General features: G+C 30.4%; 1 protein-coding gene across 3 annotated transcripts in view; it reads right to left on the bottom strand.

Annotated features, from left to right (window-relative positions):
* LOC107444496 (kinesin-like protein KIF12) overlaps nucleotides 1-16,937 on the bottom strand; it is a 104,060-nt gene that overhangs the window by 28,888 nt on the left and 58,235 nt on the right. For all 3 annotated transcript variants that reach the window (XM_087160518.1, XM_087160517.1, XM_087160519.1), the window contains exons 8-10: nucleotides 15,213-15,455; nucleotides 2,442-2,560; nucleotides 1,027-1,131 (exon numbers count right to left, since the gene is read on the bottom strand). In XM_087160518.1, the coding sequence (XP_087016644.1) occupies nucleotides 1,027-1,131; nucleotides 2,442-2,560; nucleotides 15,213-15,455 (467 nt within the window). The remainder of the gene's footprint in view (nucleotides 1-1,026; nucleotides 1,132-2,441; nucleotides 2,561-15,212; nucleotides 15,456-16,937) is intronic.

The following is a 16,937-nucleotide window of genomic DNA, read 5'->3' as shown; positions in this document are numbered from 1 at the left end:
AGTAAATAGATAATGTATTATTGAATCGATTCTAATAAAGTTAATCTGTTTAACCTATTAAAATCGATCTCTTAGTCTCTAGATCTAAACAAATTGCTCGAATCCATAATCAATAAATCAAATTAGTTGCTTAAAATCAATTCATTCAAAACACAAATCGATTTGTGATCATTGAGAGTTTCATGCCATCGAATTAAAATATTTAGATCGTTAAGTCTAATCCATGAATTGTGTTCAAGTAGATTTGGATCTGTGTTAAAATTATGGATTCAGTACTCGGTGCTCATGTTTAGTAGTTCATGTGCAGTAATTCATGAAAGGCAACTGCATCTCACAGTTCACTGCAGAGGGGGAGGAAAAAAATTGAAATTTAATTATGAAGGAGATATTTTTTAACTTAGAAAAACAATTTCAAATTACATTTTTATTTTGGAATTTAATAAAAAAGGTTTTAGATGATAAAAGTTTTAAAATTTTGAAGCAAAAAAATATTTATAGCACTGATCTATTTTATTATTTAAAACAATTACACTTATGTATCGATTATGCATCACTTCTGTTACGGTTATACTGAAAATTCGATGAAATTTCTTTTTAACGTTGGCGACGAAGAATCGAGGAAATACCAAGCGAGTGAGCTGTCGTAAACATGAACGCTAAAACGTACATGTATATAAATTTCTGAATTTTATCCTTTTCTCGCGTGGGTTATGAAGAGTGAAAATAAACTCAGCTATAAGTCCGACAGAAATTAAAAATAATAATGTTAAGTAAACAATCTCTTCTTTATTTTGTTTTAATTTTATACTTCAATTTATGCCGATTTAATATTAATTTAGAGCTGTATTTTAGTTTTAATGCTTAACCCTTCCATTACGGCAGTTCACTTCTACTTTCGAATTTATCTAATTATTATATAACAACATATCAGACGATTCTGAAGGTATTATAAATAAAATTGTCATTTAAGATAATATTCACTTAATTGAGTATGAAGCCAAATCAGAGTAAAAAAGAGCTACTCACCATTCTGACCATTGGTTTCGTCTTGATTTTCTTTGCTCTCGATGCGTACCTCAAAGTGTTTATAGTCTCGGCGAGATTCGCTCGACTTGGGGATACACAGGCGATCTGTTCAGATATTCATTTACATATTTACACTTATTAGGAATTGTAAATAAATATTATACATTCAAGTTATTTCAAAGTCACTTTCTCTTTAGTGATAAAGAAATTAAAATGTTTAGGAAATTCAAAGAAAAACTTCTGGAAATTATGTGGAACTTTTTTTCAAGGTGTGGTTTCAAAAATCAATTTTACATTTTGATACACTGGTGTGAATAGATAGGCTTTTTGGAAGATGCTTGTCGAGGGCAATGTTTCCTTACTCTCATATTCATAGTAAAATTTTGATTTATAATCTACTCCAGACAATCCAAAAAAGCTTAAAAAAATGTGGAATTGATTATTTTATAACCATCGTTGAACCAATTTTGAATTTGCGACTGCCCATGCTCAACTCCGAAGCATTGCCGATTTCGAACCTAATCCAGAAGACTAGGGAACTCCTAGATCGAATATTGGGAGGAATTTTGTCTTCGTGGAGAATTTTTTGGAAGAACGCATTTGCGTTACATGAAGAGGAAAACCTACCACGGTTAGCCTAAAGGCAAAGGGACTCTAACCCATGATCCATCTACCACTGAGGATATTTTACGTCAGCACTGGGGTCCTTGGTGCGAGCAGAGTGCGGAATTCGTATCGATCAGTCATGGCTGGGATTCGAACTCGGTTCACTTCATTGGGAGGCGAATGCTGTATCCTCTGAACCATCTCGGCTGAAACCTGATTATTGCCAATTTCATACTTTACAAAACGAATAATAATATTACTATTAGCCCAGTTTTCGCCCTATACAGTTACAGAATACACTATCTGGCGAAAAGCATTAGAGAGCATGCAGTGCTAGACTTATAAATCCAAGCATCCTTAGTGAAAGTTATATACTTTTCAATATCACTAAATAAATAAATAAGAAGATTTTAAAACTTTTCGATGATTGCTCACAACTGTTTCTGAGTCTGTACTATCAATCATTTTTGTCACTTCATTAACAACGCGAAGCGGGGGTGCCATCCCTTCCGCAGAGGATCAAAATTGTGATGGCATGTCTTCGGATCATCCTTCGGGATGTTTCCCAGACCGTCGCCAATCGCCCATTGTGCAGCTCTAGCGCGACGTAAAGTAACAACAACAACATTCATTAACAAAAAGAATCATTATCACTAAGAGATTTCTGGAAAGTTTGTTTATTATTCAATTAGAGTGTAAGGTGAATACTCCAAATTAAATTAGACGATATCAGTTAACACCGTGAGTAAACCGCCCTATGAAACCAAATGTGTATACATGAAATGTAAAGTAAAATCCAAGGAACTTGCCATCAAAGCCAAGCCGCTACCTCCCAGACTGTCGGCCAGTAGTTTTGTGAGTGTGCTGTCTCTGTAGGGAATGTGGCCACTTCGCTTTCGAGGATCTGCCAATGCACTGATGCAGTTGCCTTTAAAAACAATTACAAAGTAATTTATGTCACTTGATAATTGTTTGTTTCTTTCGAATAAACAAAATACATTTATGGCGTAACTACCACTACAAATATTAAATATCTATTCACTAGTATATAAGATATGATAACAATATTTAATTTTGATGTACCTAATTTGATAGATGAAGATTGGGTGTTGACGTTTTCTACTCTTAGGGGACGTGCGATGAATACGACTACCAGGATCATATTGAAATGATCACTTTGTCCTCCTCTCGCTGATGCTTCTCAGTACCATTTACATACAATGGAATCCTACACACACTCAATTGCTAATAGCAACACAGGAGAGTCCACACACACAACCGTGAACTTTATACAATTCTCACGACAAACGGTTAACCTAATACTTACTAATTACTATAAACTCGGCGAATTAATATTAGTTGAAGTGAATACAACAATTCTCCTTGCCAATAAAAAAAAATAATAATGAGCGAAAAAATATAAAATGAACAGCAGTAATCAATTAGTGGTATTCGCTCATCGAATTCTAACACATAAAAATTCTGGTGTAATGTGGCATGTCTACAAATATTAGATAAAAATTCCTTAGTATATAAAGCATGTTAACTCGATTCAATCTTGAGGTATCTTTATGATAGATACAAATTCAGACATGGTTTGATTTTTGCTGACTTTAAAACGCTCAGAACTACGCTTATTAACCTTCCTTCTTTCTATCATATATGAGACAATCTTTTCCACTTGCAGTTTTAAGTTTAATTAGATTATACAATAAAAGAAGATATTTTAAGTTTAATATTATTAGTTAAATGCATTTTAATTCCAATTTATACTTCAAAATTTAAAAAATATTTTTATTAATCAAATTCTTAGGTTGAAATGTATTTGTAATAATAAAACAGATTTTTTTACAGCTATTAAGAAATTCAGAATTACTTGGGACAACTTTCCTTTGAACTTTCCTTTATATGATAACTTAAAACTGTTTTCTTCTGATGCTGAAATATTTTCTTACTTTGCATAGTCAAAATGTTTACGTTTTAATAGGAAAAAAAGCTGAAAAGTATCCTTTTTTGAAATTACCTTCCATTAAATTGGTAAATGCCTATAATTTGGATTTATTATAATATGCAAGAACATAAATCGAATCTGAGAAATCGAATTTTTAAGAAGTCGTATATTTAAAATTCGATTTCTCAGGAACCATTCAACCGATTCAGCTCAAATGTCGTATCTTGCTATCTAAAATCACATACTTTAAAATGATGTAAGGAATTGTGTCCGTACAATTCAAAATTGTTTCGGATATTGTTGCATAAAATAATAAATATTTACTAAAATAAATTTTCTGTACGGAATTATCTTTGGATAAACAAATTTTGTAATTGTGTGCAAATTTTCTGGAATTTACTTTAAAAAAATCTCGACATATGGCGAAATACACGAAAGGTAAAATAAACATTAAGGGGTCCAAACTTTGGAGCCTGACCAAACTACTGGGACCCTATTTCCAAGATTGCGCTATTTTGGGGGTCAGTAATTAAAATCCGTCGGGAAAAAAAAAGACATGTTTATTTACAGAAAATTCGTTTTTGTGTCTTATTTCGTAACTTAAAATATCGTCTGCATTAACTAATCAGCATATTCGAGGTCACCCTCTTGAACCTTTGAGAATGAATCCCAGAACGTACAGATCCGATCATTTGATATGTTTTTTTTTCTTTTTTACGCACTGTACAGATATAAATTTATTTGTTTGTTTTGGAAGACTATCATCATGCAGATCTCAAATTTGTATGGTTTACTTTACTTTATGTTTTACTTTCATATTAATAATTACATATTCGATAACACGTTATTATTTATTAATCAGTTAAAATTTAATAACTTCATAGTAAATTTTTTTAAAAAATTGCTTGAAGGAAATAATTTTAAAAATATTTAAAAAGGCTAGGAGTCACCGTCCTCTGTTCACTTTGCTCTGTTGCTTCTCATTTATAATTGTTTTTTTCCTCTAAAAATCGATAAATAAAGGTAATTTTGTTTATGAAATATACAGTAATTATAATTTTATGTAAGCACATTTTTTAATATGGTAATCCTCATGAAAACAATCATTATCAGAATTTAAAAAATAATCATCTGAATTCGAAAAAAAAAATAATTCAAAATTAGGAACGTACCGGGGGACACTATAAGAAGCAATAAATGCGAAGAAATTTTACTTGTTAACAATATATAATAATAACATTATATCCTGATACAGTCGCTTAATTCTTAGTCTTTTTCATGCTTTTTAAAATATCGATACAAATGTTAAAAGTTATGTATGGCAACATCTAATTTCTCACTTTTTTTATTTTTTTTTAAAGTTAAGTTCATTTTTGTTTCTTGATACTTATGTCATCGAGTCAAGAGCGAGCTTTTAAAATGAAAATCTCGAGAGAGATAAATTTTTCTTCAACAAGGGATAAATAATCTTATTTATAGCAAAAAAATGGCAAAAATTCATGAACAAAAAACTTAAAATTACAATAACTTTCTAACAAATTAGAATTACGTTACGCAATTAAATATAAATGTTGTTTTTTAGACCGTCAAATTTCAACTCTGTAGCTGCTCTTCAACGGGCAGTAGTTCGGCTAACACATAGGAATACACAAAAAAGTTACGCACCAAATTTCCCCCCCTACAAGTAATACAATAATAAGTTACTAAATTCTTGAACTAATTATCGAATGTTAATTTTTTTTCATTCCATTGTACTCTCTGTACATTTTTCTGCGCGTAATTTCAAGTTTCTAAATTTCTCAGTTTTTGCAAAGCAAAACGAAATGTAAAATTTAAGTTGAACCCCTAAAACTGCGCTTATGATGATTTTTTAATATTGAGAGATCAATTTTGCCTTTGCTTAAAAGAACATGAATTAAAATTCTCTACTCACCTTACAAATTCTGACAGATTCCTCCAACATTGAAATGAGAAATACTTTTTTAAAGGAGCAGCTGGCCGTATTTATAACGGCAAAACTGACCTTTTAAAACGATGGGTCTGTTTATTCGTGAGCGGAAATGGAAACTAATTTTCTAAATATCCAATAGTAAATTAGGAAGGAAAGTTTTTCTTCTGAAGGAAATCATGTCTTTTCTCGTCTTTTATTCTGACGTCAGATATTGTCTTGAAAACATCTTAGAAACCACAGTAATAGACTTTACAGTTTACTTTTCTAAAATGTGTAGCTATTTTGACTATTTTTCCGATCGATACATGTCTTAGAAAAATACCATTGTATTTTAGTATTTCAATTCCATGGATATTTCTTTCAGTTTCTCGAATAGCTCACATATATTTTATTTTGAAAAATATTCTTTTGTGTATGACCCGCTTAGATTGTTTATAATTCCCGGAAGAAAACCGATATCTTAGTGTTTTTTTTTCCTTCGATTTTCCATTTATATATTTGTTTATTCCATTCATATGTTTGTTTTTATATCTGTGTATAAAACTTATTTTGTAGAATAGGAGAGAGATAAGCAAATTGCGAATTTTTGAGCAATATAATAAATGGTTTTGTTTTTCCAAATTATTAGATATTTCGAACTTTATTTTCTTGAGAATTTGTGACTGTTATCTTCAGCGCTATCACTCCATTTTTTTGTTGAGTCTAACTGTCGATAAAATGTGGTTGATATTCTTCTTTTTTGTTGCCTATTATTTTATAGTTGAATCAGAAAAGTGCTTCAAAGTGGACGAAGAGAAGCGAAGCACTCAAAAAAGCACTGTCAAAACTGTGGAGCCGCTGAGTGTTGAATTCGTGAATGATATTCACAAAATCCATCCTTTGCTTTACTTTGGTCATTTTAGTGTTTCTTTTTGGCAGTTATTTTAAATGTTGCAATATATTTTCTTTTTAATCAAGGGTTAGAGATTTATGAAGGGAAATCTCTTCTAAGCATCTTTAATGCTAATTCAATGCTATAAATTTAGATTTTTTTTTCCGGAGAGCGGAACTTTTTGATACTTGGCGATAACAGTAAAATAAATATAGAAAAAATTTATTTTTGATAATAAATAAAAATAGAACCTAATTTCTTTTAACACTGTAAATATCGTGTAGGCGAATTCTCGGAGGTGCGAGTGAGAACCTGAAATATATTTACCTCGAAAAACTCACCCATCTGGTTCACTTTAGTTGCGCAGAGAAATTAATCGAGAAATATATGGGCGTTCTCAAATACAAAAAATTTTTAAGGACGCTCCACTGATTTGTCTTTAAATCATGATTTATAAATCTGGTCGATTTATTATAGAGATGAGTGGGAGCTACAACGAAGCGAATCTTGAATGGTAAAATATCGAATAAATATAATAATATCAACGAATAAATGAATTTCAAATGGGGTATAAGAAATATTTCGTACACTCACCAAAGCTATAACGTAATTGTTGACATTCACCGGTGAAAGTGAGCATTTTCTTGCATTCACGGTTACGATTATATAAAAAAACGGCCCATAATTTAAGATACGATAGATTAAATGTATTAGAACTAGTTTTAAATGACAAAATTTATTGAAACTGATTCCACAAGGTTGGTTTGCTAATTTTGTTTTTTTCTCCCCTTTCTTTAATGATACGTGTATAGAAATATATGTGAACAGCTTCAATTAGAGCGTGGCTAATCCTTTTTTACAACTCAGTCGCTGAGTATGATTTTATTTCAATGCGCCGAAATATGCAAAAAAATTTACATTTTTATAATATTGAAAACCAATTTATAAGACCTCAGAAAGATTGAATTATTAGCGAAGATTCTGCTCTCTTTTAATAATTTAAATTGTCATTAGCATTTATATATTTTAAAATAGACAGCCAGAAATTTCAAATTCCTATAAAAACTTATTTTGTTTTATATTTCACGGCTGTTTTATTACAATAATCTACACAGAATAAAGTTTACGATCCTATTTCTCAGACAGTTTAGTGAAATAAATTCAATCAAAATGTGAGTTTTCATCAAATGTTTTGTTTTTTCCTCTCTAAAAATGACTTTAGTCCAATGTGAGACGAGGGCAAGCAACTAATCTGAAATAAAATTAATTCAGCTAAATTATTTACTTTGTGAGTGCTGATAATGTAGAGCATTAATTTGTCATTTTGTTGGACTGGAGTTCGGTCTCCATAAGCAGCTGGAAACCGACAAAACTACAGATGGATGAGCTCGCCTGGAAGGTAAAGGCGGCCAGTGCACAACTACATTGTCACTATTTATTCCGTTGATTAGGAAAACGTAGATCTGTTGCGGTTCTCAATGGGATTTTTCTAGGTTGCTTTTTCGAATAATTACTATCATCTTTCACTATCTTTGCTTTCCATAAAAATTACTTTTTACAGTAGTTCATTGAAATTAAAGTGTGATTATTCTCTATCTGTTGCTATTTATTTCTATCTATTATTCATTAATTAAAATTTCTGGGACCTAAATGAGATCTAAGATAAAAAATAACTATTATCTTTTGCAAAGATGAGTGGAGGCTGTTTATAGATTCATCTAAAAGAAGCCTCAAAGCTGTTCTTTTTCATCATGGGAGCCAGTATGAATCTGTACCAGTTGGACACTCAGTGTATTGAAAAGAATGCTATGAAAACCTGGCTCTCGTCCTGTACAAAATAAAATATATCGAACACAGTTGGATCATTTGCGGTGATTTTAAAGCTGTCTCCATGCTTCTTGGTCAACAAGGTGGATTTACAAAATACCCATATTTCATTTGTGAGTGGGACAGCCGTGACAAGACTCAACATTGGGTCAAAAAAAAAATGGCCGAAAAGACAAAATTTTGACCCACGCGCCAAGAATGTTATTCGAAACAGCTTAGTCGATCCGAAAAAAGTATTGCTACCTCCGCTACATGTAAAATTAGGTGTAAAGATGGCAATTGTTTCAAATACCTGTGCAAAAAGTTTCCAAGTTTATCCCAAGCTAAGTTGGAAGAAGGAATATTTGTTGGTCGAGATATCCGCAAACTCATGAAAGACAAAGAATTTGAGACTAACAAGACAACAACGGAAAAAGAAGCTTAGGTTGCTTTCAAAGATGTTGCTTTTAAAGATGCTGGGTAATTACAAGGACCCTGATTATAAGGAAATTGTAACGAAAATGCTGGACAAATTTAAAACGTTGGGTTGCTCCATGAGTGTAAAAATGCATTTCCTTCACTCACATGTGGACTTTTTCCCTGAAAATTTAGGAGTGGTCAGCGAAAAACAAGGGGAAAGGTTCCATCAAGATATCAGAGATATAGAGCGTAAATATCAAGGAAGATGGGACAAGAACATGCTCGCTGACTACTGTTGGATGATAGCTCGGTATAGACCTGAGATTAAGCATAATAGAAGATCATCAAAAATAAATTTCAGAGGAAAACGAGTATGTACTTAAATAGAAACTTTTCGCTTTTTTGTTGTTGCTTGTTTTGTTTTTAGTTTGTTTTGTTTTTTGCTTCAAACTTTCATGTACACATACACAATGTTTGCTATTCTTGGTCAATCGTCAATTTTATGTAAGTTTTTTTTAATGAAAACAAATTAAAATGGTATGTTGGTGATTTTCTTCTAGAAACTGATGTAAAAAGTTTGAGCACAAGGAACCTATTGTTTTTCTCTCGACCCGAGGTGACTTGTGCTGTCTGGTAACAGTATTTTTTATTCACTTTAACCTATAAAAAATTAGCTGATAGCTCAAAAATCAATTTTCTTTCACAAGATTAAATTTTACATAAATCAAAATGAATGAGGAGAACAGTTACCGGATAGTACATGCAAAATTATTTGAGAGAATTCCTTGCCAAATAGGATTTTAGTAAAAGCATTAATATCGATTTTACAAGAAATCCTGATGTGATTGGGGAAAATGAATGTCATTTTCGAAATCAGCGCATCAAATAACATATAAATCAACAGTAACTTCTCTTGTATTTTTCAAAAACTTCAATTTTGCGGGCTTGTGTAATTATCCATTTTAAAATATAGGAAGAAATATTCGTTGAAAGATAAATTTTAATAACGGACTTAAAACATTAAAAAAATCAAGGTTAATATGTTTGTGTGGACACGTTTTTTAAATCCATCATTTTCACTCATCATTTTTAAAAATAAAATCGCGCAACTCCGTTCAAAACTATTTTTTACAATTCTTCATACAGTCAGGGGAGGCTTCTCTGTGGGTGTCAACGTTTTGATAAACTCGTTTTCGTGTCTATATGGGCAAAATCTTGCAATTAAAATATTTACTACTTTCTAACCGAGCTAGATCATTCAAATTACAACTGAAACTTTGCGTCAGGTGGCAGAGCAAATTACTTAAACTTAACGATTAATTTTTTCCCCTATTTTATCATCCATCTAAAATTCATCCACTTTCCAACATAAACAAGATACCAAACACGAGACTAAAAGAATAATAGAATAAAATTACGGTTTTAGATTCTACATTTTCCAGAGTGTAAAATGGAGCCAATAATATTTTGTACCTTAAGCGAAAATAAAAAAAGGTTGGTTACATAATTTTTTTTTTTCAAAATTCGATCACCCCGAAAATTCTCACAACGTCTCCTGAAAACGATGCGTCTTATGATTCTTCGTCTCGTCTGATCGTGTAACAAAATAAAAGAACTTTTCCCGTTTTTTATTTCTTTCCAAAAACTTAAATTTTATTATTTAAACGCTTCACAATGGATCAAAACTAAAGATTCGGTGCTAATAGTAATATGTTAAGCTGAGGAGTATAAGTGTTTTCGCTCATTGAGTCCTGCATTATTAGACACATAGAAATAATTCTGGAAAAAAAATGAGACTTTTTGAGAAGAATTGAGACATTGTCTTATGCTATAGTTTTCAACGTTGATTGCATTCGATGTTTTTTTTTAATCTTTTTTCTTTTCGAATGTAATTTTTAACGAGATATTAACGATCCTTTTTCCTTTCCATTTTCTCAGTTTATTGACTGTGGTTACTGTAACTATAGCTACCTTCATGGAATGAGAAAAGTTCTTTCATTAGTCAACGAGACACAAGTTCTTTTGTCTGCTGTTAGTTAATGCATGGGGATAGATTTTGGCTAAACACTGTCATTTATAATGTATGAGCTTATACACAAACATTGTGTAGTATGGATAATAAGTAAATGTCATTCTTAAATATTTCAGGAAAGCATATTAATGTTAGTTTTTCATATTAAATAAATGAAAGAAAATTTTATTCGTATATATATATATATATATATATATATATATATATATATATATATATATATATATATATATATATATATATATATATATATATATATATATATATATATATATATATATATATATATATATATATATATATATATATATATATATATTTATATATATATATATATATATTTATATATATATATATATTATATATTATATATATATATATATATATATATATATATATATATATATATATATATATATATATATATATATATATATATATATATATATATATATATATATATATATATATATATATATATATATGTTATTATAATAAAAATTTATTTATTATATATCAGATTATAATAAAAGAATTTTTTTTTTTGAGAAAAGAAGATTATGAAACAAGATAGGATTTAGTTTCCAGAAAATCTGTCTCTTTACAAATTAAGGACAGAATTGGCGTAAGGTTAATAAGTATTATTAGGTTATTAATTAAGCGTAAATTATTTAGTTCAGACCTATATTTTACTATTTTATGACAGCATCATCCAGCATAAATGTGACCTATTATAATGAATATTTTTACCCACTCACTTATGATTAGAAAAATATTCTGTGTAACACTAGGGTTTAACTGTTCGGAATTTTGTTAAATTATAGATCAAGACAAAAACATTGAACATCTTTGCTAAGTGAGCATGGAATAAAAAAAATTTAATTCATAGTTTCACGAATGAAGTATTCAGAGTAAGCATGGTTTTGTATTTCATTTCGTCATTAAAAATATCACCTGCACATATTAATTACCCCATTTAGTATTAATCTGTTAAGAAGGGCAGTGAAAATTGTCAAACTATCACTATTGCTTAACATTTTGACGCAGATGAGATACAGGTGTCCCTTATATATATATTTCTTCGTGACACAAATTACAAGCAAAAATATATATATTGATATTTCTTAATTATAAAATATAGTTTAATAGTTACTAAAAATCTGTTAGAATATCGGAATTATATTTGTACTAAAATATAAAATCCCAGAAAAGTAGTTTAAAAGATATATTTTTTTTATTCATTTTCAAAACTTTATCCATAATTGATTTTTGAAATCAAAGATTTTTCAAAGGGAAATAACTCTTAGAATTAAATAACTGCAAATTTGATAAACTTTGTTTGGAAATGAGTCGTATTTGGAAGACTTTGCCTTCAACGCAGAAAAAAAAAAGACTCACCTGTGTTTCATGGCGTATTTCATAACCATATGTTATTGAAATAATAAATATAATATTTTCCCCTTCTTTTGACATAAATTAATGAGATTAGAGATGGCACTTGGATGCTGCCGATCCCTCACTCGCTTTCTCAGTGGTCACTTAAAATATTCAGGTGGTTCCAGATGCCTTCCCCATGCGTTACATTCGTCCCCTGACCATCACATATTCTTAATTTCCCGGGACTTACTATTACAAGATATGACCGACAATCATGTCATGTTTTTGGACTTTATTAGTGTGCACAAAATCAACTATTTAATAAAAAACACTATTTAATAAAAACACTATTTAATAAAAACACATGTCAAAACCAAAACAATTTTTTTTTAATTGATGAAAAAAATTTTGGGGGTAATTTTTATTTAAAAAAAACGTTTTTTTTTAAAATAACTCTACAAAAACTTACTTGGAAACGTTTCGTTACATTTTCAGTTTAAGTTGATTTACGTTTTATATTGAAAAGATGCCTGTATGAATAAAATTGGGGTTCGGTAGCTTTAAACTAAATTTTCACTTTTATTCGTTAGCTCAATAAATTCATTTTCCAACCAGTCTGGTTAACGATCTCTTACCGTCGGTTTAACCATGGGAGTTTTTTTATGTTTTTTTTTCACCTTGTAATGCAAATATGCGTTAGTTTCATAGATATTTTTTCATGACAGTAAATTCACCCATTGTTTTAAGTTTGATCTAGATCAGGGGTTTCCAACTCACATGAGGCCGGGGGCCGCAATTAAAACACCAGTCAAATGCCTGGCCTTAACTTTATCAAAATTTTATATAGGACTCTTTTATGTTTGAAGGAACATCAAATATTATTGTCAGATTTTTATCAAATTGTACAAAACAAAAGTATTGAATTATAAATTAAAATAAGAAATAGATTTTTTAAAATTATTTATTGCATATTACAAAATTCTGGCCACAAAGTTTACAAATGTAAAGAATTTTGTCTAAAATGCGTGGTTTCAAAAAGTTAAATCGGATAATTTCTTCGAGAAAATTTCGGAAACGCACATGCTAAATTGTATTCACAAAATACAAAAAAAAACGAAATAAAAAAGAGCAACATACACGATTATTTTTGTATTTGAAAAAACCATTACTTGGATGCAAAACCTGAGAAATAAATTTTTTTGCTCCGTTGGTATGTTAAATTTCACAGAAACGAAGAAATTAGGTTTTTTTTAAAGAAGGAAAAGCATTTTAAACCCACATAGAGTTTCTTACGAAACTTGTCCGCAAAAAATGGCACATAATATATTTTAGTTGGCGGGCCACAAAAAAAGACTGAAAGTAAAAATATACGGGTTTTCTTTAATATTGGCACTCCATAAATTATCTTAGAACTATATATATTGTAAACTAATAGTTCGATAGAAAATAAGATTTTTATACTATTTTTCATAAATGCTTTAATACCCGTAACCGACAGGGTAATAAATCGAAGGTGACGCATAAATATTTTTATGGGTACTCGGAACCGGCCGGGTAAGAGATTCAATTTTCACCTGAAACCCGGCAAAATGTCGGTGCATCGTTAATCGAGACAATAGAACCACTGGTAATAGGTAATCGTTGTGGTAATAAGCAATCAGAACTGTCAGTAAAAGAAAAGGCTGATCATCCTTATAACTTTTGAATGATTGTTCTGATCTTTCATCTGTAAAATGCTTTGGCAATATCTTAAGAAAACCTCTCGAAATATGTATGACAGTTAACCGTAATTATGTTTATTTTGAACTAGAAACGCACTTTTTTCGAAGAAGCACATAAATATTTTTTATTACACTCGATTTAGGGAGCAAAAACAACTCCTGAAAGAAAATTTCATTTATTTTTGACAATTAAGAGGTCTGTAAAGATAAATGAACATTTGGCAAGAAAAATAAAGGAATGTAGCCCATTTTTTGGCATTGGTAAAAACAAATTTCAATATGCATCAATTGGGAATCGTGCTGCTTCTTTTGTTCAAAATAATGTGCATATTTTACGAGATACATACATTTATATATATATATATATATATATATATATATATATATATATATATATATATATATATATATATATATATATATATATATATATATATATATATATATATATATATATATATATATATATATATATATATATATATATATATATATATATATATATATATATATATAAAGAGAGATTTCTTGGAGATATTACCAGAGCCTTTTACAGAATGAAAATCCGACGAACCGTTCAAAAGTTATAAGGTTGATCCGCTTTTCTTTTGTTAACAGTACCTAATATAGTACTATACCGCTGTACAGTTTGAAAAAAAAAACGTAAATGCTTTAAGATAGATTCTGAAAAAAGTGGCTTGACAACTATTTTCTTTCTATTGCTAATGCTATGAACTCTAAACTGGAATTTCAAAAAACTGGTGGAACAAAATTTATATTTGAAATCTTTTTTCTTCAATAGATTATCATGCAAAAATTGCTAACAAACAAAACTACATAACAAAAATAACTTATCATATAAAAAGTCCAAGTACATTAAAATCCCAATTTTGAATTTATGCCTCTCACGTTGGTTTTTCTATTTTATTTTATTTTATAACCGTCGTTGAACAGCCGACCGAATTTCATGGGTTTACGACTACTTACGTTCAACTCCGTAGCCTTGTAATTCCAGAAGACAAGGAAACTCCTGGATCAGTACCCCCAGAGGTATTGATTTGTTGTGGGAACATGGAGGACTTTGAAACTCGACAGATTTAACGTGCATCAGTCACCATTTACTACACGGGGAGTCTTCGGCCGGCGAGGATCGAACCCACGACCTCTTGCATATGGGCCCAGCGCCCTACCGACCAGGCTATCCCGGCCTTTGGTTTTTCTATTGCCCGGGAGTAAATGTATTGTATTAATAGGTCTCCTTTTAATAGATAATTGCCTCCTATTTAAGGTAAGCCCATCAAATTCTTACGCCTTAGTACATAATGCAGTAAAAGTCCAATCAAAAGTAATTCAGTGTATTTTGTCGTCGTTTTTCTCCGAATTGTCATCGAAGCAGTACAAAACCAGACAACACTTCTATAAAATGGAAAAAACTTTGAGGGGATACTGACCTAGTACTAAGAGTGATTTGTTGATGTTGTTGGCCTCTTTGAGTGTCTCTCCCCGGCTGTTGGTCTTCTTGGTCTTCTCCGATCCTGCCAGGTCGACCAGGAAGATCTTTCCGTAACGCCGGATGAAGTGGGTGGGATCTTCTGAGTCCCTCACCTCCGAGGTCAGGGTCAGAATGAGCATCGTGTGGGACCTCGAAGAGTGCTCGTTCATGTTGTGAGCCCTCACCTGACGGTTCTTTCTACCTGCGTTGAATATATATATTAATTGGAAGATGATCACTGTTACACGTTGCCTATGACCTCAGAGCGAGCTCTGATAGCTTATAAACAAGATGGCGTGTTCAATTCTAACTGAATTTCCCCACATAAATTAGAATGTTCATAAAAATGAAGTTAATTAAATACAACGCCCTATCGTATAACGAATTTGTTAATTCTTTCTCCTCTATGTCTTTTACTTAATTTAGATTTATTATTTTTCAATATATTTTAATGTATTTGTGATATATTTTTGTGTTTTATGTACCTGACATCTTCGATGCATAGTTAGTTTGTTTATGTTTTACATGGCGTTTGGTGCCTGTCTTTGTGTTAAGTAAGAAATATATAGTGAAAGAATTTAAATCTTTGGGAAAAATATTTTCGAATGAATATAGAATGTGTCACAATGGTTACTTGACGGGTTTACTCGAAAGAACAGTTGCAAACGTAAACAAATGCCACTTTTCAACAATCCATCAGGATCGAGATATCCACAGTATGTTAGCTGCTGGTATCGCATTTTACTTTTCAAAACTGTTATTAGTTGCATTGCATGATTGCCACATGTTTAAATAGCGTTGTTAACGTTGAAGCTCAATATCATAGATTGTTACTACAGACAAGCAAATGACCCTTTATTTCAGAACTATATTCAAAATTATTTTTAAAAAAATGTATAAAAATGTTGTGTCGTAAAAATCAAAAAATAAATAAATAAACGTGCATTAAAAAGAAATTCAAATAGAAAAAAGAATTTTAAAAGTAAAAAGAACACAAATTTTTAGAGACATAAAAAAATTGAATTTAACACAGTAGTTAGCACAGTAGTCACATGTTTGAAGAACGTTGTTAACGTTGGAGAGATATTCTTAATAATGTAAGAATGTACCGTAAAGAGCTCGATTTCGCACGCGGATTGTCGGGCTTCCAAAGCGGGGGAGCCATGCTTTCTTCTCTGAGGTTCAAAATTGTGATGGGATGTCTTTGGATCATCCTCAAGGTTGCTTCCAAGACCCGTAACCCATTGCGCAGCTTTAGTGAGACGTAAAGAAACTACATTTACAGCAATAGCTTTGTTATAAATGAGAAATATTTCAGAAGAAAAAAAAAACGTAAATAAGTTACCTACTTCCAGAAATATTAAAGTAGAATAAAATACATAACTGAAATACATTATAACTATGCAGTTTCTATCTTAGAATTTAAAATTTATTGTTTTAATGTTTAAAAACATGAGCATAAGGCTTCAACATTTAGAATCGTTTGAAGCTTTAATATAGGTGTGAAAAAATAAACCAAGTTTTATCTCGAATTCTTATTAAGATATACGCACAATTGTTTCGCCATTTCAAAGTTTATTCATATCATTATTGAGTTTAAGAATAAATATCTCGGAAAATTTAAAAAATATTTGTGATTCGACTATCTAAAAAAATATGTACTTTTCGAATTAATTCTCAAAAT

The sequence above is a fragment of the Parasteatoda tepidariorum genome, chromosome 4, assembly GCF_982258835.1.
Source record: "Parasteatoda tepidariorum strain Cologne lab strain chromosome 4, Ptep-v5.0, whole genome shotgun sequence".
NCBI classification, from domain to species: domain Eukaryota; kingdom Metazoa; phylum Arthropoda; class Arachnida; order Araneae; family Theridiidae; genus Parasteatoda; species Parasteatoda tepidariorum.
This window is presented reverse-complemented; position numbering and strand designations above follow the sequence as displayed.